Source organism: Choloepus didactylus, chromosome 2, assembly GCF_015220235.1.
Source record: "Choloepus didactylus isolate mChoDid1 chromosome 2, mChoDid1.pri, whole genome shotgun sequence".
Lineage (NCBI taxonomy): Eukaryota > Metazoa > Chordata > Mammalia > Pilosa > Megalonychidae > Choloepus > Choloepus didactylus.
The window spans coordinates 220,729,190-220,752,126 of NC_051308.1; the positions used below are offsets into that span (position 1 = coordinate 220,729,190).

Here is a 22,937-nt window from a genome sequence, read left to right on the forward strand (position 1 = left end):
ATTAAAAAGATTATATATCATGACCAAGTAGGATTTATTCCAGGAATACAAGAATGGTTCAACACAATAAAATCAATGTAATATATACTACTTTAATAGAAAGAAAGGGAATAAAACACATGATCAGCTCAATTGATTCAGAGAAGGCATCTGACAAAATACAATATCCTTTAAATGATAACACTCAGAAAACTAGGAATATCAACATGATAAAGGACATTTATGAAAAACCCACAGCAAATATACTTAATGATGAAACACTGAAAGCTTTCCCTCTAAGATCAGGTAGACAACAAAGATGCCTGCTATGAACACTGTTACTTAACACTATACTGGAAGTTCTAGCCAGAGCAATTAGGCAAGAGAAAGAAATAAAAGGCATCCAAATTAGAAAGGAAAAAGTAAAATTATGATCCTTGTAGTAAGCAATGGATTCTTAGATTTTACAGCATAAGCACAAGCAACAAAAGAAAAAAATAGATAATGTGGACTTCATCACAATTAAAAACTTTTGTGCAACAAAAGATATCATCAAGAAAGTGAAAAGACAGTGTACAGAATGGGAAAAAATATTTGGGGAACCACATATCTGACAAAGGTTTAATATCAAGAATATACAATGAACTCATACAACTCAACCACAAAAAGACAAACAACCCAATCAAAAAATTGCCAAGGATTTGAACAGACATTGCTCCAAAGAAGCTATTCAAATGGCCAAAAAGCATATGAAAACATACTCAACATCATCAGCCATTAGAGAAATGCAAATAAAAACTAAAATGAGATGCCACTTCACACGCACTAGGATGGCTATTATTAAAAAAAAAAAAACTGAAAATAAGTGTTGTCAAGGATGTGAGGATGCAGAGAGGTAGAAACTTTAGTACACTGTTGGTGGGGAGGTAAAATGGTGCAGCTGCTGTGGAAAACAGCTTTGCTGTTCCTCAGAAAGTTAAACATAGAATTACCATATGACCCAGAAATTCCACTTCTAGGAACATACCCAAAAGAACTGAAAGCAGGGACTGAGGCAGATACTTGTACACCAAGTCACAGCAGCATTATTCACAATAGCCCAAAGGTGGAAGCAACCCAAGTATCCATCACCAGGCAATGGAAAAACAAACTGTGATACAGGGAGATCCAAGATGGTAGATTAGGAGAGACAGAGCAAAATTCTCCTCCGTGAAAAACACTAGAAGAAAGGACAGAAAGTGCTCCAGAACAACAGTTCAAGGGCTCCACTGGCTGGGCAGGGACTTCGATGCCCATAGTGAGTGTGTACTTGGAGAGACTGAGAAGCTACATTTAAGATGGGTGAGTGTTTGGTGCAGAACACCACGAGGGAACAGGCGAGTGGAGCCAGCTGATGGCACAGAGGGGAGTAGCCTTCGACGCCCTGGGCAACCTCCTCAGTACCTGGCGTGGGTGATAACCCTTCTCAGACCCACAGCCAGGAGGCCCCGTGTCAGGAACAGCCTGTTGAAGCATGCAGATGATCGCAGAAGGGGATAGCTTTCCATGCCCCATGCAGCTATCATTACACTTGACTGGGAGACAACCCTTCACAGCCCCATGGCCGAGAGCTTCCCTGAGTAAATCTGGGATTTGACAGGCTCGTGATGGCATCCACTTTTCCTCCACAGAAGCCTGTGGTGTACACAGCCTAGAGCCAGGGGTGCTGCAGGGAAGTGCCAGAAACCCTCCCCCAATCCCAGGGACTCGTGGGCACACAGCAGAGAGGGACCATGGGGCATGTGAGCTGGAAGGTGAGACGTGCAGCTCTGCAGCCCCAAAGTACTCCACCTGCAGCCCCAGGAATATTTGGGACCACTGTGTCCTAGAGCAGACTCCCTGCCCAACTGCACAGGGCACGCCCCCCAACCACAGGACTGGCAGCCCCAGTGCCCATGGAAAACTGGTGCACTAATTGGTCCTCCACATGGTTTGGACCCACACTCAGTGCATGGATGAAGTTGGGGAGAACTGGCTTGAGGGTAAGAAGTGGCTCAGGAGCGCCATCTGCTGATAGGTCAGGGAAAGTGCACTCCACCAAGCTGTAGATCTGTCAAATTGTAGATAAATGTTCATATAATCCTGCATATCCCAAAAGGATCCTATCAAGATAAGCAAATGCCAAGAGGACAAAAACAACAGAAAATTATAAAACGCATGACGAAACCAGAAGATATGGATAACCCAAACGTCCAACTTAAAAAGGCAGAAGAGACACAGAATTTGGAGCAATTAAAGAAGTACACACAAACATCAATATCGTGGCTCAGGAGAAAAAGGACATGAAGAAGACCCTAGAAGAGCATAAAGAAGAACTTGCAAGAGTAAATTAAAAAATAGCAGATCTTATGGAAATAAAAGATATTCTTGATCAACTTAAAAATATTCTTGAGATACAAAACACCAGATTTGAAGAGGCAGAGGAACGAATTAGCAAACTTGAGGACAGGGTGATCGAAAGTGAAAGAACGAAAGAAGAAATGGTGAAAAAACTCAAAAAATTTGAAATGGAGCACAGGGAAATGATGAACATGAAATGCACAAATATAAGAATCATTGCTGTTCTAGAAAGGGAAGAGAAGAGTAGAGCTAGGAAGAGTATTCAAAGACATTGTTGGGGAAAACTTCCTAACCCTTTTAAACGACATAAATATGCAAATCAGAGATGCCTAATAAACTCAAAATAAAATAAATCCAAATTATCCCACTCCAAGACACATTCTGATCAGATTGTCAAATGCTGAAGAGAAGGAGAAAGTTCTGAAAGCAGCAACAGAGGAGCGATTTACCACATAAAGGACAAACCATATAAGACTAAGTGCTGACTACACAGCAGGCACCATGGAGGCAAGAAGGCAGTGGCATGACATATTTAAAACTCTGAAAGAGAAAATTTGCCAGCCAAGAATTCTTTACCCAGCAAAGCTCTCCTTCAACAGTGAGGGAGAGCTTAAAATTTTCACAGACAAACAAATGCTGAGAGAATTTGTTAACAAGCAGCCTGCCCTACAAGAAATACTAGGGACCTCTATCAACTGAGAAAAAAAGAAAGGAAAGAGAGGTCTGGAAAAGGGCACATAACTGAAGAGTTTTAGTAAGGGTACCTTAAAGGAAATAGAGAGAGGGGGGGAAATGCATCTGAAAATTAAAACCAAAGGATAAAATGGCTGATTCAAGAACTGCTTTCACAGTAATAACATTCAATGTGAATGGATTAAACTCCTCAATTTAAAGATATAGATTGGCAAAATGGTTTCAAAAATATGAACCATCAATATGTTATTTACAAGAGGCTTATCTTAGACCCAGCAACATAAAGAAATTGAAAGTGAATGGAGGGAAAAAAATATTCCAGGCAAGCTACAGCCAAAAGAAAGCAGGGGTAGTAATACTAATTTAAGATAAAATAGACTTTAAATGCAAGGATGTTACAAGAGACAAAGGACACTATATACTAATAAAAGGGAAAATTCACCAAGAAGAAATAACAATCATAAATGTTTATGCACCCAATCAAGGCGCTACAAAGTACATGAGACAAACATTGGCAAAACTAAAGGAAACAATAGATATTTGCACAATAATTGTCGGAGACTTCAATACATCACTCTCTCCTAAAGATAGATCAACCAGGGGACCAATAAGGAAATTGAGAACCTAGACAATGTGTTAAACAAATTAGATAGACATATATAGAGCATCACATCCCAAATTACCAGGATATATATTCTTCTCTAGTGCTCATGGAACTTTCTCCAGGATAGAGCCCATGCTGGGGCATAAAACAAGCCTCCATAAATTTAAAAAGACTGAAATTATTCAAAGCACATTCTCTGACCAAACTGGAATACACCTAGAAGTCAATAACAATCAAAGATGAAATTATTCAAAGCACATTCTCTGACCACAGTGAAATGCAACTGGAAGTCAATAGCCATCAAAAATCTAGCGCATTCACAAATATCACAACACACTCCTAAACAATCAGTGGGTCAAAGACGAAATTGCAAGAGAAATTGCCAAATATCTAGAGATGAATGAAAATGAGAACATAGTATATCAAAATGTATGGAATGCAGGAAGGGAGGTAATGAGGGGGAAATTTATAGCTCCAAATGCATACATTAAAAAGGAAGAAAGAGTTAAAATCAAAGAACCAATGGAACAACTGAAGAAGATAAAAAATGATCACCAAACTAATCCTAAAGCAACTAGAATAAAAGAAATAACATGGATTAAAGCAGAAATAAATGATCTGGAGAAGGAAAAAAAAAAAAACAACAGAGAAAATAAATAAAACCAAAAGTTGGTTCTTTGAGAAGATCAACAGGATTGACAAACCCTTAGCTAGATTGACAAAGTAAAAAAGAGAGAAGAGCCCAATACACAAAATAATAAATGAAAGGGGGGACATTACTGTGGATCCCGAAGAAATTTAAAAAATCAAAAGAGGATACTATGAACAACTGTACACCAACAAACTAGATAATTTAGAGGAAATGGATAATTTCCTTAAAACACATGAACAAGCTAGACTGCCCAGAGAAGAAACAGAAGACCTCAACAAACCAATCAAGAGCAATGAGACCCAATTAGACATCAAAAAGCTTCCTGCAAATAAAACCCCAGGGCCAGATGGCTTCACAGGGGATTTCTACCAAACTTTCCAAAAAGAATGACACCAATCTTACTAAAACTCTTTCAGAACATTGAAGAAAATGGAACACTACCTAACTCATTTTATGAAGCCAATATTACTCTAATACCAAAACCAGATAAAGATGCTACAAAAAAGGAAAACCACAGGCCAATTTCCCTAAAGAATATAAATGCAAAAATCCTCAACAAAATACTTGCAAATCAAATCCAAAGACACATTTAAAAAATCATACACCATGACCAAGGGGGATTCATCCCACACATGCAAGGGTTGTTCAACATAAGAAAATCAATCAATGTAATACAACACATTAACAAATCAAATGGGAAAAATCAAATGATCATCTCAATAGATACTGAAAAAGCATTTGACAAAATTCAGCATCCTTTTTTGATAAAAACACTTCAAAAAGTGGGAATTGAAGGAAACTTCCTCAATATGATAAAGGGCATATATGAAAAACCCACAGCCAGTATAGTACTCAATAGTGAGAGACTGAAAGCCTTCCCCCTAAGATTGGGAACGAGACAAGGATGCCCGCTGTCACCACTATTAGTCAACATTGTACTAGAAGTTCTAGCCAGAGCAATCTGGCAAGACAAAGAAATAAAAGTCATCCAAATTGGAAAGGAGGAAGTAAAACAGTCATTATTTGCGGACGTTATGATTTTATATTTGGAAAACCCTGAGAAATTGATGACACAGCTACCTAAGCTAATAAACAAATACAGCAAAGTGGTAGGATATAAGACTAATGCACATAAGTCAGTAATGTTCTTATACACTAGAGAGGACCTAACTGAAGAGACACTCAAATAAAAGGGCACCTAAAGAGATGGAAAGATATTCCGTGTTCATGGATAGGAAGGCTAAACGTCATTAAGCTGTCCATCCTAACCCAAACTGATCTAGAGATTCAATGCAATTCCAATCAAAATTCCAACAACCTACTTTGCAGACTTGGAAAAGCTAGTTACCAAGTTTATTTGGAATGGAAAGATGCCTCAAATTGCTAAAAATATTCTAAAAAAGAAAACTTACATTTCCTGACATTGAAGCTTACTGTAAAGCCACAGTAGTCAAAACAGCATGGAATTGGCACAAAGATAGACATATTGATCAATGGAATTGAATTGAGAATTCAGAAATAGACCCACAGATTGGTAGACTGATTTTTGATAAGGCCCCCAAATCCACTGAACTAGGACAGAATAGTCTCTTCAACAAATGGTCTGGGAGAACTGGTTATCCATATCCAAAAGAATGAAAGAGGACCCCCTACCTCACACCATACACAAAAATTAACTCAAAGTGGATCAATGACCTCAATATAAGAGATAATACCATAAAACTCCTAGAAGATAACATAGGGAAACATCTTCAAGACCTAGTATCAGGAGGTCACTTCTTAGACCTTACATCCAAAGCACAAGAAACAAAAGAAAAAATAGATAAATGGGATCTCCTCAAAATTAAAAGCTTCTGTGGAGAGGGGGCAAGATGGTGGCATAGAGAGGTGTGGAATTTAGTTAGTCCCCTGGAGCAAATAATAAACAACCAGGAACAACTAGTAAATAATCTGGAACAACTGCTGGGGGATAACCGTGACTGTCTACACATCATACACCAACCTACATTGGTGGAATGGCTGAGATCGCAACATGGAATCTATAAGTAAAAACTGCGGAAACGTGCCAGGAGCCCCCTTCCCCCCACAGCAGGCTGAGCTGCAAAATTCACTGTAGGAGAAACCAGCATACCCAGAACAAGCGAATATAGCTCAGCCCAGCTCCAACTGGGGTTTTAATTAACAAATATGGACTGCTGAATACAAGCTACAAACATAGACAAACCCCTAAAAAGCAGCAAAGTACCCTGATGTTGCTCCCAGTGGAAAGGAGGTGGGGCTGGCAGAGAGAAAAAAAAATTAATTAAAAAAAGAAAAAAAATATGGAGACTTTCAGAGACAACCTTAGAGAGCCAGAAGGCACCTGCACCCCGGGAAAGGAAGCCCAGGAGACCAGTTGCTGTCTCTGGCCAATGGGCAAAGCTGGAGGGCTGTGGACTGGCTCTGAAAGGGGGCTTTCTTTCCCTTTTTCTCTCTGTCAAACTGAGTGGCTCAGTGGAGAGAGCCTCAGCCATTTTTGGTTCGCAGCACTCTGACTCAGACAGGGGTGGAGCTGCAGAGTCAAAGAGACAAAGGAGCTATTCAAATGCAGAAGATAACTCCCTAGGGAGTGTATCTTCCCTAAGAGGAAGGAGGTGGGGCCCAACTCTAGGGCCGGCTCTCCCTTCACAACTCAGATCCCAGGGCCTGGGGGAAAACAATCAATCCAGAAACAACTTAACCTGAAAACTAAAGAGACCATGCCTCATTACACCAGTGGGAAGCAACAGACTGACAGGCATCCCCTGCTAGGCATGTTCAGAAAAGCACAGCAGCTAGAGGCCTCACAGGAAAGTCTGTCAATCTTCTAAGACACACCCTCAGGGAAACCTGATACTGAGTATTGCACCCTTCTGAGACCTGAGCCTCTTCCAGTCTGAGAAAATCTGACTAGGGCAACCAAGGAAACCATATGCCTAGACAACAGAAAACCACAATTCACACTAGGAAAATTGAAGATATGGCCTGAAGAACAAACTTAGACTTCAACTGAGATACAGGAATTGAAACAACTAATGCTAAATCAATTTAACAAGTTTAGGGAAGATACAGCAAAAGAGACGAAGGATATAAAGAAAATACTGGGCAAACATAGGTAGAAATCGAAAGATTGAAAAAACAACTGGCAGAATCTATGGAAATGAAAGGCACAACACAAGAGATGAAAAACACAATGGAGACATACAACAGCAGATCTCAAGAGGCAGAAGAAAACATTCAGGAACTGGAGAACAAGACACTTGAAATCCTACACACAAAATAACAGATAGGGAAAAGAATGGAAAAATATGAGCAACATCTCAGAGAACTGAATGACACCATGAAGCGCATGAATGTACGTGTCATGGGTGTCCCAGAGGGAGAAGAAAAGGGAAAAGGGACTGTGATGGTTAGATTCACATGTCAACTTGGCCAGGTGATGGTACCCAGGTGTCTGGTCAAGCAAGCACTGGCCTAATCGTTATTGCAAGGACATTTGTGGCTGGTTAATAAACCAGAAGGCTGGTTTATTAAGTCATCAGTCAGTTGGCTGCAGCTGTGATTGATTACATCAACAAAGGGCATGTCTTCCACAATGAGAGAATGTAGTTAGCTGGATTTAATCCAATCAGTTGAAGACTTTAAAGCGAGAAAGATAGAGGACCATCACTTCTTCTTCAGCTAACCAGCAACACGTTTCCTGAGGAGTTCATTGAACACATTCATCAAAGTTGCCAGTTCGCTGCCTGAGGAGTTCAGTGAACATCTTCATAGGAGTTGCCAGTTTGCTGCCTGCCCTATGGAATTTGGACTCATACAAACCCACAGTTATGTGAGACACTTTTATAAAATCTTATATTTATAGATATCTCTTGATTCTGTTTCCCAAGAGAACCCTAAGTAATACAGGGACAGAAGCAATAATAGAGGAAATAATCAATGAAAATTTCCCATCTCTTAAGAAAGACATAAAATTACAGATCCAAGAAGCGCAGCATGCCCCAAACAGAATAGATCTGAAAAGGCCTATGCCAAGACACTTAAAAATCAGATTATCAAAAGTCAAGAACAAAGAGAGAATCGTGAAAGCAGCAAGAGAAAAGCAATCCATCACATACAAAGGAATCTTGATAAGACTGTGTGCAGATTTCTCAGTAAAAACCATGGAGGCAAGAAGGAAGTGGTATGATACATTTAAGATACTGAAGAAAAACCACCAACCAAGAATCCTATATCCGGCAAAACTGTCCTTCAAATATGAGAGAGAGTTTAAAATATTTTATGACAAACAGACAGTGAGAGAGTTTGTGAACAAGATACCTTCTCTACAGGAAATACTAAAGGGAGCACTACAGACAGATAGGAAAACACAGGAGTGAGAGATTTGGAACACAATTTTGGGTGATGGTAGCACAACAATGTAAGTACACTGAACAAAGATGACTGTGAGTATGGTGGAAAGAGGAAAGTTAAGGGAATGTGGGACACCAGAAAGAAAGAAGGAAAATAAAGATCAGGACTACATAACTTAGTGAAACTTAGAGTGCTCAATAATTGTGATAAAATGTACAAATGTTTTTAAATGAGGGAGAACAAACGAATGTCAACCTTGCAAGGTGTTAAAAATGGGGTGGTATTGGGGAAAAAATATAATCAATGCAAACTAGAGACTATAGTTAACAGAAACATTGTTTTATGCCCCCTTTAATGTAACAAAGGCAATATACCAAAGCTAGATGCCTATAAGAGGGGGATATAAGGAAGGGGTATGGGACTGTTGGCATTGGTGATGTGGTCTGACTCTTATTGTACTTTATTTTAATTCTGTCTTTCTTTTTGTGCTTTTTAGTTGTCATTTTTTTCTTCTTCTTTTTCTTTTGTCTCTCTACCTTCTTTGACTCTTCCTCCTTCTTTGTGGAAGAAATGGAAATGTCCTCATACAGACAGTGGTGATAGTGGTGAATGCATAAATACATGATCATACAGGAAACCATCAATTGTTTACTTAGGATGGAATGTATGGTGTGTGAACATAACTGTCTTTAAAAAAAACGGGTTGATGAAGAAACCCTGAGGGCATTATATTGAGTGAAATAAGTCAGACACAGAGGGACAAATATTGTATGGTCTCACTGATATGAACTAATTATAATACGTAAACTCATAGACATGAAATATAGGTTACCAGGATCTAGAACAAGGCTAAAGAATGGAGAGTAGTTGCTTATTATGAGCAGAATGTTCAACTAGAGTGAACTTAAATGTTTGGCAATGGACAGAGATGACAGTAGCACATTGTGAGAATAACTAACCATGATGAATGGTGGATGAATGTGGTGAAAAGGGGAAGCTCAGAGTCACTTATGTCACCAGAAGGAAAGCTGGAGGTTAAAAGATGGGAATGTATAGAATAGTGAATCTTGTGGTGGACAATGTCCGTGATTAACTGCACAAATGTTAGAAATATCTTTCATGAACTAGAACAAAAGTATGACACTATAACTAGAAGTTAATAATAGAGGGGCATATAGGGAAAAAATATACCTATTACAAACTATGTACTACAGTTAGTAGTATTTTAACATTCTTTCATCAACAGTAAAAAATGTATTGTACCAATACTATGAGTCAATAATGGAGGAAGGGGTTAGTGGTAAGGGAAGATGTGAGTTTTCTCTTTTGTTTTTATTTCTTTTCTGGAATAATGAAAATGTTCTAAAAATTTGAAAAAAAAACTAATTGTGGTGATGGATGCACAGCTGTGTGATGGTACCACAGGCAACTGATTGTGCACTTTGGATGACTGTATGGTATGTGAACAATCTCAATAAAACTGGATTTAAAAAAATTAAAACCTTCTGTACTTCAAAGGAATTTGTCAAAAAGGTAAAGAGGCAGCCAACTCAACGGGAAAAAATATTTGGAAACCATGTATCTGATCAGAGACTGATATTTTGCATATATAAAGAAATCCTACAACTCAACAGCAATAGTACAAACAGCCCAATTATAAAATGGGCAAAAGATAAGAAAAGACATTTCTCTGAAGAGGAAATATAAATGGCTAAAAGCCACATGAAAAAATGTTCATCTTCACTAGCTATTAGGGAGATGCAAATCAAGACCACAATGAGATATCATCTCACACCAATAAGAATGGCTGCCATTAAACAAACAGGAAACTACAAATGCTGGAGAGGATGTGGATAAACTGGAACTCTTATTCATTGGTGGTGGGACTCTATAATGGTACAGCCGCTCTGGAAGACAGTTGGGCAGTTCCGCAGAAAACTAGATATCGAGTTACCTAACCTATGATCCAGCAATTTCACTTCTTAGTATATACCCAGAAGATCTGAAAGCAGTGACATGAACAGATATTTGCACACCGATGATCATAGCAGCATTGTTCACAACTGCCAAGAGACGGTGTGCCAGTTTGAATGTATTATGTCCCCCCAAACGCCATTATCTTTGATGTAATCTTGTGTGGGCAGACCTATCAGTATTAATTAGATAGAAATTCTTTGAGTGTTTCCGAGGAGATGCGCCCCACACAACCGTGGGTGATGACTCTGATTGGATAGTTTCCATGGAGGTGTCACCCCACCCATTCAGGGTGGGTCTAAATTAAATCACTGGAGCCATATAAATGAGCTGACAAACAGAAGGAACGTGGTACAGCTGAGAGTGACATTTTGAAGTGGCACTACAGTCAAGAGGGACACTTGGAAGAACGCCCAGGAGCCGAGGGAGGAACTGCAGATGAGAGACAGTTTGAAGACAGTCGTTGAAAGCAGACTTTTGCTCTGGAGAAGCTAAGACAGGAAAAACGCCCCAAGAGCAACTAAAAGTGACATTTTTGTGGAACTGCAGCCTAGAGAGGAACGTCCTGAGAGAAAGCCATTTGAACACAGAACTTTGGAGCAGAGGCCAGCCACATGCCTTCCCAGCTAACAGAGGTTTTCCAGATACCATCCTCCAGTGACAGTACCTGATTGTTGATGCATTACCTTGGACACTCTGTGGCCTTAAGACTAACTGTGTAACCAAATAAACCCCCTTTATAAAAGCCGATCCATCTCTGGTGTTTTGCATTCCGGCAGCATTAGCAAACTAGAACAGATGGAAACAATTCAAATGGCCTTCACCAGATGAGTGAATGAACAAAATGTGGTATACACACATGATGGAACACAACACAGCAGTAAGAAGGAATGAGGTCATGAAACATATGACAACATGGATAAACCTTGAAGACATAATGCTGAGTGAAATAAGCTAGACACAGAAGGAGAGATATTGTATGTTACCACTCACGTGAACTCTGTGAGAAATGTAAAATAAATGTCTTATAATGTAGAATATAGAGGACCTAGAGATAGTCAGAAGGCAGTGAAATGGGAAATAATAATCTAATATGTAAAGATATGATAATGAGGGTGATTTTAATGGTATGAGGATGGTTAAGTGTGACTATGGTTCATTAATGGGATTTACGTATCAGTGACGCATTGAAGGCAAACATGTTTGTAAATGGTTGTTTAAAGCCTGTAACCCCCCCACCACAAACCCAAATAAATGTTAGCATGATATACTTATAAGGTACAACACTGGTGCAGAGGGCTAATGACAGAGTGGTATGGAAAAACTACCCGTTACATATTAAAGACTACATTTAATAGGGATATCTTAACTCTACACTAATACTAGGGATGAATAATTAGCAGCTGATAAAAGCTCTGAGATGTATTATAATTGTTTAAAGTTGAGAATGATGATGATTGTACATACAATTAAGTGAAGATAATGTAAGACACTGACGGTTTATCTTGGGATAGAAGTCAAGTTAGGAACCCACCACTTAATAAATCAAGCCCTCAACTTGAGGCTTGCTTTGTGAAATTTAGGGTTGTAAATAGGAGGCTGAGCCCTCCTATAATTAAGCCTAAGAGGCACCTCCAGGGAATCTCTTTCATAGCTCAGATGTGGACTTTCTCTCTCCAAGCCCAACTCAGCAAATAAATTCATTACCACCACCACCACCACCCCCCCGCCCCAAGGGACATGACTCCCAGGGGAATGAATCTCCCTGGTGATGTGGGACATGATTCCCAGGAATGAGCCTGGCCCTGGCAGCTAGGGACTGAAAATGCCTACTTGACCAAAAGGGGGAAAAAAGAAAGGTAACAAGCTGAGGTCACGGTGGCTGAGAGATCCCATATAGAGTCCAGAGGCTATCCTGGAAGTTTCTCTTATGTAAGCTCCAGCTAGACATCCCAAATGGCCTTACCAAAAGTAGTTCCCAAATACCTAAGTCCTACCTGAGATTCCATAATAGATTCACTCACTAAGTTTTATCTTTCAAAAACTTAAATCCACCAGAGTTTTCCTGTATCAGACAAGTCCTAAAACCCAGAGGCAACAGCCGCTTTAAGATCAACATTCAGATGTAGCACCCTTCCCATACTGTTGACACCCCCTTTCAATGTGAACAAGTTAGGGTGCTCACTGCCTAGACACCCATGAAGATAGAGAGAGACTAAATGAGAGGAAGAGGTAGCAACAAACTAGATAAGATTTAACAAAGGTCTATGAATACTGAAACTTTATATAATTATATATTTTTTTTGGATGCTGGGGTGTTGGAAGGGCTGGAGAGAGGTAAATGACATGGTGGAACTGTCACCTATAGCATCCTTTGGGATTTGCTCTATAGCTGCTTGTCGAATGTGCCTTGAAGGTCTTTACCTTTCCCTATATACTCTGTATTGCATAATAGGAAAGGGACTGAGACTGTGGAATTGTAATCCATAACAATTTTTGAAATTACCTATATAACTGCTTGTTGAGCTATACATCGATAGTTGACACCTTTCTGTATGTATGTTACATTTTACAATAATGGAAATAGCTGAAGTTGTGGAACTGTGACCCATGACGTTTTTTGAAATTTGCACTCTACTTGTGAAATCATACTTTGAAAGTTATCACTGTTAGGTATATTTGTTAAGGTTCACAATAAAAAAATCAGGAAAAAATATGACATATCTATACAATGGAATATTATTCAGCTCTGTGTAAAGCAAAATGAAGTGCTGGTATATGCTACAACATGGATGAACTTTGAAGACATTATATTGAGTGAAATAAGCCAGACACAAAATGACAAATATTGTATGATTTCTCTTATGTGAAATACTTAGAATAAGAAAATCCACAGAGACAGAAAGCAGAATAGTGATTTCCAGGGATGGAGCGGGGAGGGGACAATGGGAGTTATTGCTAAATGAGTAGAAGTTTTGGTTTGGGATGATGAAACCAGTGGATATACAGAGTGGTAAAAATTACACAGTATTGTCAATGTAATGTCAAAGAATTGTCCACTTAAAATGTTTGAAATGATTTTTATGTTATGTACAATTTACCACAATTAAAAATAAATTGATTAATATAAGGAAAAAAAGGCAATATGCAACCTTCAGTCCTCTCATCCCCTGCTGTGGTGAGCACTGGGACTTCGTCTCCAGATGTTGCAGCCACAAGATGATGGAGCTTCCAACAGCCTGGGTCCTGGAGTGACTGTGCTCCGCAGGGTATTCCCCTCCCCTCCAAACCACACTGGATATGGTATTGTGTTAAAAATGAAAAAAATTAAAGTGCCTCAGGAGAGAGACAGCTACCCCAGCATGCAGGAGCATGTTTTGCTTTAGAGCCTCTTAACTACCCAATGGCAGCAGAAGGTAATCCTCATTTTATAAATAAAGAAACTGAGGCTCCTGAAGCAAAGCTAGAATGGAGCACGAAGGGCCGGCCCCCAGCCCTGCCTCTGCATCACACTGGCTGTGTCATCCTAAGCAAACTGCTCTCTGGGCCTCAATTTCCTCATCTACAAAATGAGGGAAGAAGCCAAGCTTACTTTAATGATCCTTTTCTCTCCTGCATCCTGATTCTGTGAAACACAGTTTCATTACTCTCAAATTCTGTGAATATCTACAAAATATCCCCAATTAGAGGATCTCAGGACGTGCCATAATGAAAGGTGAGAAAATACTGCTGCTTGGCCTCTTAAGATTAAACACACCTCTATTACTGTTTTTTATATGATTAATTTTCTCAGAATTAATTTTCTCAGCCCAGCCTGCTCTTAGCCCAGGAGCCTTGGGAGAGAATGGGTAGCACGGCCCTAGAGGCTGGCCCCAAGTACAGCACTGTACAAGTCTCTGTTCCCGCCCAGTAGCTTCTCTTTCTTCCCTGGGCCCCAGACAAGGGACACGTCTCCAGTCTAACATAGGTCCACCAAAATAACTGAAAAGAGTTATACAGCACCTGCTAAGAGCAAGGCTTACCCCCGACTTCTTACAGAAAGTCTGACTCCCTTCTCTCCACAAGCAAAGCATGTGCATGTCCCATCCGACAAGGACACTAAAGAGCTGGTTCCCACTTCTTACTACTACTCCCTGTGAGCTGCTGGCTGCAAGTCCACCTATACAAACTTAGGTTTTCTCTTTCATTCTTGGACCAGTTTTTTTATATTGTTTTATTTAAACCCATTATTCCTATGTGTTTGGAGTGGAGAAGGCGGAATTTGTGTGTGCTCACTCTGCCATCCTGTCCAGAAGTCCTCGCTTCATTTCCTGATTTTCTGGTATGACGTGGCTGGCCCATGTGTACTATCCCCAGTGGGCCTCTGGGAGCCCAAGTACCACCTCTTTATTTGTGCTACTGAGCATGGGTCTCGGTTCCCTGCAGCTCTGCTCACACCATCTCCACCTCCTGGAATATCAACCCCACATGCCTTTCCAGCTTTGCAGGCTCAGCCAAAGTGCACTACTTCCTTTGCCTTCCTGCGGCATTTAAAGAAGAGCATGAAAACTGAGGCGTAAATTGTGACACAGACCTAATGGGGACTACGGCAAACAGGACAGTAGATGTCCCATCCAAAACGAGCAGCTGCTACTCAGCTCCAGGCAATTGCTGTCATGCAGGACTTCTGGCTTAAAGTTGCCAGATCCTCCTATTTTCCAAGAGAAACCAGAAATTCAGATTTTTATGTGAAATCTCCAGATTTTAAATACTGGCAATCTACTCAAGTTTTTTAAAACCACCTTGTAGAGTACAAGACAGCAACCTCTGACTTAGAAGATGAAACTCCCAACCTCATACTTGGAATCTCATCTCCAACAGCTGTGTCACCTCCCATCTACCTGGCTAGACTGAGGGGCCTTTGAAAAAAGGCCCACTTTCTCTTCTCTTCCTACCCTGAACAAATCTCACTCAGTTTGTTGACTACAGACCGATATGTTGATTGAGGGGTGTGAATTAATGAGTCTCTCTGTGTTTCCAAAGACCATCTGGCATCCAGACACTCTTTTCAGCTGCCATCACACACTGGCAAAACAGAAATCAGGAACCTCAAAGCCCCATCTCTTTAAATTCCACAGGGCTGCAGGCTGCTTAGGGATCAAAGGTCGAAATGCACATTAAAACAAGGAAGATAACATTTTGCATCTGTTAAATCGGGCCAAAATGTGTTGATTCTAATAACGCTGAGAAGTACACAATCATCCTGAAGCTTTCAACTCTTTCTTGTGGAAGAGGCTGTGGATTGGGCTCAGGTGTGCCAAAGTTCAACTTCCATGCCCACCCCTCATTAGCTCTGTGACTTCAGGCAAGTTACTTAACCTGCTTTGAACCTCGGTTTCCTCAAATGAAAAATGCAGATAATAATTCCTGCCTTAGAGAATGAGTGTAAGAATTACATGAGATGATATGTCAAACTGCCCAGCCTACAGTAATTAATAAATAAATGCATATGCACTAATGTGAGATACTAGAGCAGTATAAATTAGTACAACCATGTTTTTAAAGCAATATATGTCAAAAGCCCTTTTGACCATTTTTCCTAAAAAATTTTTAAAAAAACTATAGGCACTGAGTTTTTCAATGTAGTATTGCTGATAAAATAGGGATCTGGAAACAAAGAGTCCAGAAATATGAGACCACTCAATGGCTGCTACACAGCCAATACGCATAATAATTATAAACAACATAACACATGTAACAACATCAAGCAAATGAAGCAGAAAACAGCAGGCTATCAACATCAAGTGACAAGGGTGTAAAATGTGTACTGTAGGCATATGGGCAGAGATTTGAAGGAGGCAGAAAAACTAAAGCAGCTGTTGGGCTAGAATAATGAGATTTAGGGTGATATTTTCAAAATGACTTATACTGATGTTATATGGTTGTGTTCACAGTAAATAATACTGTGGGAGGGGAGCTTCACGGGGACGGAGGAGATGACAACACAGCTGGCCAACAGCAAAACAAACACTAGCCACGGACGCCTAAGCGAAGGATGGGGTATGATGTCAACAAACAGAAGCACATAATTAAGAGGGGCAGAGGCAGCTGTAGGGGTTGCATCTGCCTGGTCCCTGCCCCAGCTTCCTTCTGGCCAGTCTATATGAAGCTGTGTGGCAACACAAAGTGGGTGCTCAGCACCCGCAGCTGTTATTGTTGTTGTTAAAACACTGGGTTACAAAACAGGAGATGCAAATTTTGATTCTGGCTCCTCTGTGGACTCGTCTATAGATTTAGGCAAGTGACTAAATCTCTGAATCTCAGTTTACTCATCTGTAAAATGGAAATAACCATAGTATAGTGAAGTGGAAAATCATCAGCCACCACCGTGAAACCTGGGTCCTTCACCCACTATATGATTACATTTAAGTCCCTTCCCCTCTCTGGGTCTCCGTTTCCCCATCTGTACACTAAAGGGAATGGAATAGAGATTCTCTGTGGACACTCTAGCTCAGATCTCTTTTATTCTAAGTGCCTGGCCAGAAGTGACTTTGAAAACAACATAGGAATGATGGTTGTCATTTATTGAATGCTTACTGTGTGTTCAGCACTATATATCACAGGCATTCAACGAATTATACATGCAAAATTGCCTGCATTTAATCCTAAATACTGCAGGGCCCCAGAGTTCAGGCCTCACATCTCCACCTCTCTTTTCTATCTAGTCCTTAGAATCTAAGGACTAAATCAGGGGTTCTCAACCTCAGCCACTATTGATCATTCTCTGTGGGAAGCTGTCCTATGCAGTGTAACATGTTTAGCAGCATACCTGGCCTATAGTCCTTTGATGACAGTAACACCATCCCCCAGTTGTGACAGCCAAAAATGTCTCCAGATATTGCCAAGTTTCCTGGAGGCAAGGCAAAATCACCCCTAGTTGAGAACCACCAGTGTAAATTATCTCATCCGGTCTCATGACTTTAAATACCATCTGTACCATCTCTATGCTGACGACTTTCAAATTTATATCCAAAGCCTGAACCTCTTCCCTGAACTCCACACTCATGTATCCGTCTCCCTGATGGATATCTCCCCTTGAACATTTAATAGGCATCTCAGAGTCAACGTTTCCAACACGAACCCCTGATCTACGACAGCCCCATCAAACCTGCTCCTCCCTCAGTCTGCTTCACTGCAGCAAATACAACTCCATCCTTGCAGCTACTCTGGTAAAAAGCCTTGGTGCCATGCTTGGTTTCTCCCTATTTCCTGCTCTCTCATAGCATACCCAATCCATCAGCAAATCTAGTTGGCTCTACCTTCAAAATAAATCTAGAATCCAAACAACTTTCACCACCCCCACTGCTGCCACTCTGCCCCCAGCTACCACCCTCCGTCAGCTGGACTGATGCAATAGCCTCTTCACTGTTCTCACAACTGGTGCCCTTACCTGCCTGAGTCTAGTCTCCACAAAGTGGCCAGAACAATTCCTTTACACAAAAGTAAGTGATGAAACCCCTGCTCTCCAATCATCCCATAGCTTCCCGGCTCACTCAGCCTAAAATGGCTTATGAGTCCCACATCTCCAGCAGGACTCTGTCCTTCTCTCCTGCCGTCTCCCCCTCAATCACCAGACCACAGTTACACTGGTCTTTGCTGCTCCTCACACAGGCCCAGCATGCTCCAGCCCCAGGGCCTTGGTACTCGCTGGTCAGTCTTCCTGGACCGCTCCTTCCCCCGGCAACTTCCCCAGCTTTCCACACGATTCAGTCCCTCACCTCCTTCAGGTCTCAGCTCAAATGTCAACTTCTCAGTAAGGCAGTCTCTTACCACCCCCTCCCTGTTTTATTCTTCTTCATGGTGCTTATCACCATCTGACCAACTAGATATTTCACTTGTTTACTTATTTATCATCTGTCTCCTCCCATCAGATGTGAGCTCCATGTGGAGCTTCAAAACTGTGGCCTGTCTTGTTCACAGTCGTACAGCCCGAGCAACCAGAATAGAACCTGGCACATGAGACCCGCTCAATAAATATTTGTAAATGAATCTTCACACTAACTCTGTATGGTAAAGATAATTATTATCACCCCCGTTTTATAAAACAAGGGGGCTGCAGCTCAGAGAGGCTAAGTAACCTGACCCAAACCCCTCAGCAAGAAAGCAAGTCCCCCTGGAGCACCTGGTTCACCACCCAAGGGTCTCCCCAAGAGTGGAGCTCTAGAGCACTCAGCTGGATTTTAGATGGTTCCTAGACCGGCTTTAAAGAACACTGAAGGACATCGATAGGCTAAATGAAGAAATAAATAAGCTTCAACCTAAACCTCACAGCTTATACAAAAATTAATTCATAATGGGTCATGGACTTAAAAGTAAAACATAAAACTTTAACACTTAAAAAAAAAAAAAGGAAAGAAAATCTCTGGGACTTAAAGATAGGCAAAGAGTTCTTGGACTTGACACCAAAACCACAACCCATAAAATGAAAAATTGATAAATTGAACCTCAACAAAATTTAAAACTTTTGCTCTGTGAGAGCCCATGCAAAGAGAATAAAAAGACAAACTACAGACAGGGAGAAAATATTTGCAAACCACATATCCAACAAAGGACTAGTTATCCAGAATACATAGAGAACTCTCAAAACTCAACAGTAAAAAACAACTTAATTAGAAAATGGGCAAAAGTCATGAATAGACATTTCACCAAGAAGGATATACAGATGGCAAATAAGCACATGAAAAGATTTTCACCATCACTAGCTATTAGGGAAATACAAATTAAAACCACAGTGAGATATCTTAACACATCTCTCAGAATGGCTTTAAAAAAAAAAAAAAGTGACACCACCAAGCGCTGATGAGGAAAAACTACATCACTCATACACTGCTAGTGGGAATGTAAAATAGTACAACCACTCTGAAAAACAGTTTGGCAGTTTCCTATAAAATTAAACATGCAATTACCATATGAACCAGAATTGTACCCTTGGGCATTTATCCCAGAGAAATAAAAACTTATGTTCACATAAAAACCCATAAGCAAATGTTCATAGCAACCTTTTTTGTAATAGTCAAAAACTAGAATCAGACCAGATGCCCTTCAACAGGTGAATGTTTAGACGAACTGTGGCATATGCATACTATGAAATACTATTCAACCATAAAAATGAATGACCTATTGATACACACAACAACTTGGATGTATCTCTAGGGAATAATGCTGAATAAAACAAGCCAATCTCAGCACCAACTCAATTCAATGGGGGAAAGAATAGTCCCTTCAAAAAATAGAGCTGGCTCAACTGGATATCCATATGCAAAAGAAATACAAAAATTAACTCAAAGTGGTATCAAATAGCTAAATATAAAAAGCTAAATCCACAAAACTCTTAGAAGAAAACATAGGGGTAAATCTTTATGACCATGGATTTGCCAAGGGTTTTTTACGTATGACACCAGAAGCACAAGCAACAAAACAAAAAAATAAGTAAATCAGACTTCATCAAAATTTAAAACTTTTGTGCCTCAAAGGACACTATCAGGAAAGTAAAAAGAGAACTCTCAAAATCAGAGAAAATATTTGCAAATTATATGTATGATAAGGGTTTAGTATCCAGAATATATGAAGAACTACAACTCAACAACAAAAAGACAAACATCCCAATTTAAAAATGGGCAAAGGACTCGAACAGACATATCTCCAAAGAAGATATACAAATAGCCAACAAGTGCATGAAAAAATGTTCAACAACAATATCGATCAGGGAACCGCAAATCAAAACCACAATGAGACACCACTTCACACACATTAGGATGGCTATAATTTTAAAAATAGAAAAATAACTAGTGTTGAGGAAGATATGGAGAAACTGGAACCCTTGTATATTGTTGGTGGGAATATAAAATGATGCAGCTGCTGTGGAAAACAGTTTGGCTGTTCCTCAGCAAGTTAAACATAGAATTATCATATGATCCAACAATTTCACTCTAGGTATCTATCCAAAACAATTGAAAGAGACGTTCAAACAAAAACATGTACACAAATGTTCATAGTAGCACTATTCACAAAAACCAAAAAGTGGAAACAACCCAAATGTCTATCAACTGATGAATGGACACATAAAATGTGGCATATCCATGCAACAGAATATTAGTTGGCCACAAAAAAGAAGGAATAAAGGATCGATACATGCTACAATACGGATGAACCTTGAAAACCTTATGCTGAGTAAAAGAAGCCAGCCATAAAAGAACAGAGACTGTGTGATTCCTTTTATATGAAATGTCCATAATAGGCAAATCGATGGAGAAGAACGTAGCTTAGTGATTGCCTAGAATTGGGGGTGACGGTGGCAGAGGGGAGGAATAGGGGGTGACTCCTAAAAAGTACAGGTTTGTGTGTGTGTGTGTGTGTGTGTGTGTGTATGATAAAGTGTTCTAAATTTGATTGTGGTAATGGTTTTACAACTCTGAATATACCAAAAACCACTGAATTGTAGACTTTAAATGAGTAAATTGTATGGGACATGAATTATAATTCAAAAAAAAGCTGAAACCAAAAAAAAAAAAAAAAAGGTTACATACTGGATGATTCCACTTATAAGATATTTTGAAATAAAAATATTCTGTAAACGGAGAACAGATGAGTAGTCACCAGGGTTTGAGGGGAGAGGGAAGGCTATAAAAGGGCAGTATGAGGGTTCCTTGCGGTGACTGAATCATTCAGTATCTTGACTATGGAGGTGAATACACAACCTACATACATGATAAAATTCTATAGAACTAAATACACACACCCAAATGAGTATGGGTGAAACTGGGAAAATGTTAATAAATAACATCTGTGGATTGTATCATTATCAGTCTTGGTTGTGATATCATGCTATATAGTTTTGCCAAGTGTTACCATTGCTGGAAACAGGGTAAAATGTACTTTTTCTTAGAACTGCATGTGTGGCTACAATTATCAATAAAAATTCCAATTAATAAAAACTAAAATCACAGAGTAAGAAACTTGTCTTCTCAATCTCACTTGGGAAAACCAGGAAAAGAGCCTCTCCTGGTGCAGGTGTGCTTTAGCTCCTACATCTGCTTTACGCTTTTCAGCAAGGGAGAGCAGACCTCAGGTTCACTGCCCTTGACAAGAAAATCCAATAGAATTTAATAACACACTTTTACTTGATGGTGTTGGTTGTTTATTTTACCCAGATGGTGTGATGTGTAGGATTAAGAATGCATTTGCTGGAGCCAGACTATCAGATTCCACTTCCAGCTCTGTGGCTTACTAGCTGTGTCACTAGTCACTTAACATCTCTGTACCTCAGTCACCTCATCTGTAAAATGGGTATGACGAGAGTGCCCACGTCATGGCGTTCCTGGGGATTTTATATCAGTGTATCTGTGTGTGTCTGTGTGTGTGTGTATAAGTAGGTAAAACTGGTGCATCTTTACCATAGGGGTTACGAACATTTTAGAAAGTTAAGAACATTTTAGAAAGTTAAGAACATTTTAGAAAGTTAAGAACATTTTAGAAAGTTTAGAAGTACAGATGCAGGCTATACAACGTCTGGAACGCACCCCTTTGCCCCTCGGTCGCCCTCGGGGCAGTGCGCACCCACCTGCACACTTGGTGCGGCTGAGGAGGGGCGGTCCGGGGCGGCCGGTGCCGCCGTCGCCTGGGCGCGTGAGCAGCACGCTGATCTCGTACTCGGTGTCGGGGTCGAGATGCCACAGCTTGTAGGTCTGCAGGCTGACGGCGTGCACCTCGGCCCACGGGCCTCGCGCCATGCGGTACTCGATCTCCTTGCGCACGATCGGCCCGTCGCCGATGATGGAGTTGGTGTTGAGCTGGATGATGAGGTAAGTGGGGCCTGCGCGCAGCAGCTGTGGGGGCGCGATGGGGGTGGGGGGCTCTGCGAGGGGACGGGGTCGGAGGGGGGCCGGCAGTTGTCGCTGTGAGAACCCGGCCCCAACTCCTCACTCTCACCCACCATACCCAAGTCCCCAAAAACCCTCCTCGGGGGACCAGGTCGCCTCTCCAGCCGCCACTAAATCCCCACGTCCTAAGGGACCCGGCTCAGTAGTCTGACCCCGCCCACCCTCGGTAAGACGCAGCCCCCTCGCCCCTCAGCCCGAATCTTCTCCCGCATTCCCCTCAGAATCCTCAAATCCCCGCCTCCAGCGGCTGACCACACCCCCTCGGGTCAAGCCCCTCCCCAAGCCTCCCAGCCAGACCCCGCCTCTCCGGCTCTCAGCCTGACGCTGCCCCCCCACCGGCCCGTCCCTTGGCCAGACCCCCACCCAC

The 22,937-nt window shown here is 40.9% G+C and overlaps 1 protein-coding gene across 9 annotated transcripts in view; it reads right to left on the minus strand.

Annotated features, from left to right (window-relative positions):
- The window catches only part of PTPRU (protein tyrosine phosphatase receptor type U), a 99,496-nt gene that overhangs the window by 56,697 nt on the left and 19,862 nt on the right, over window positions 1–22,937 (minus strand). For 8 of the 9 annotated variants that reach the window (XM_037827942.1, XM_037827935.1, XM_037827933.1 and 5 more), the window contains one exon: window positions 22,252–22,545. In XM_037827942.1, the coding sequence (XP_037683870.1) occupies window positions 22,252–22,545 (294 nt within the window). The remainder of the gene's footprint in view (window positions 1–22,251; window positions 22,546–22,937) is intronic. The other variant, XM_037827941.1, reaches the window with a different exon arrangement.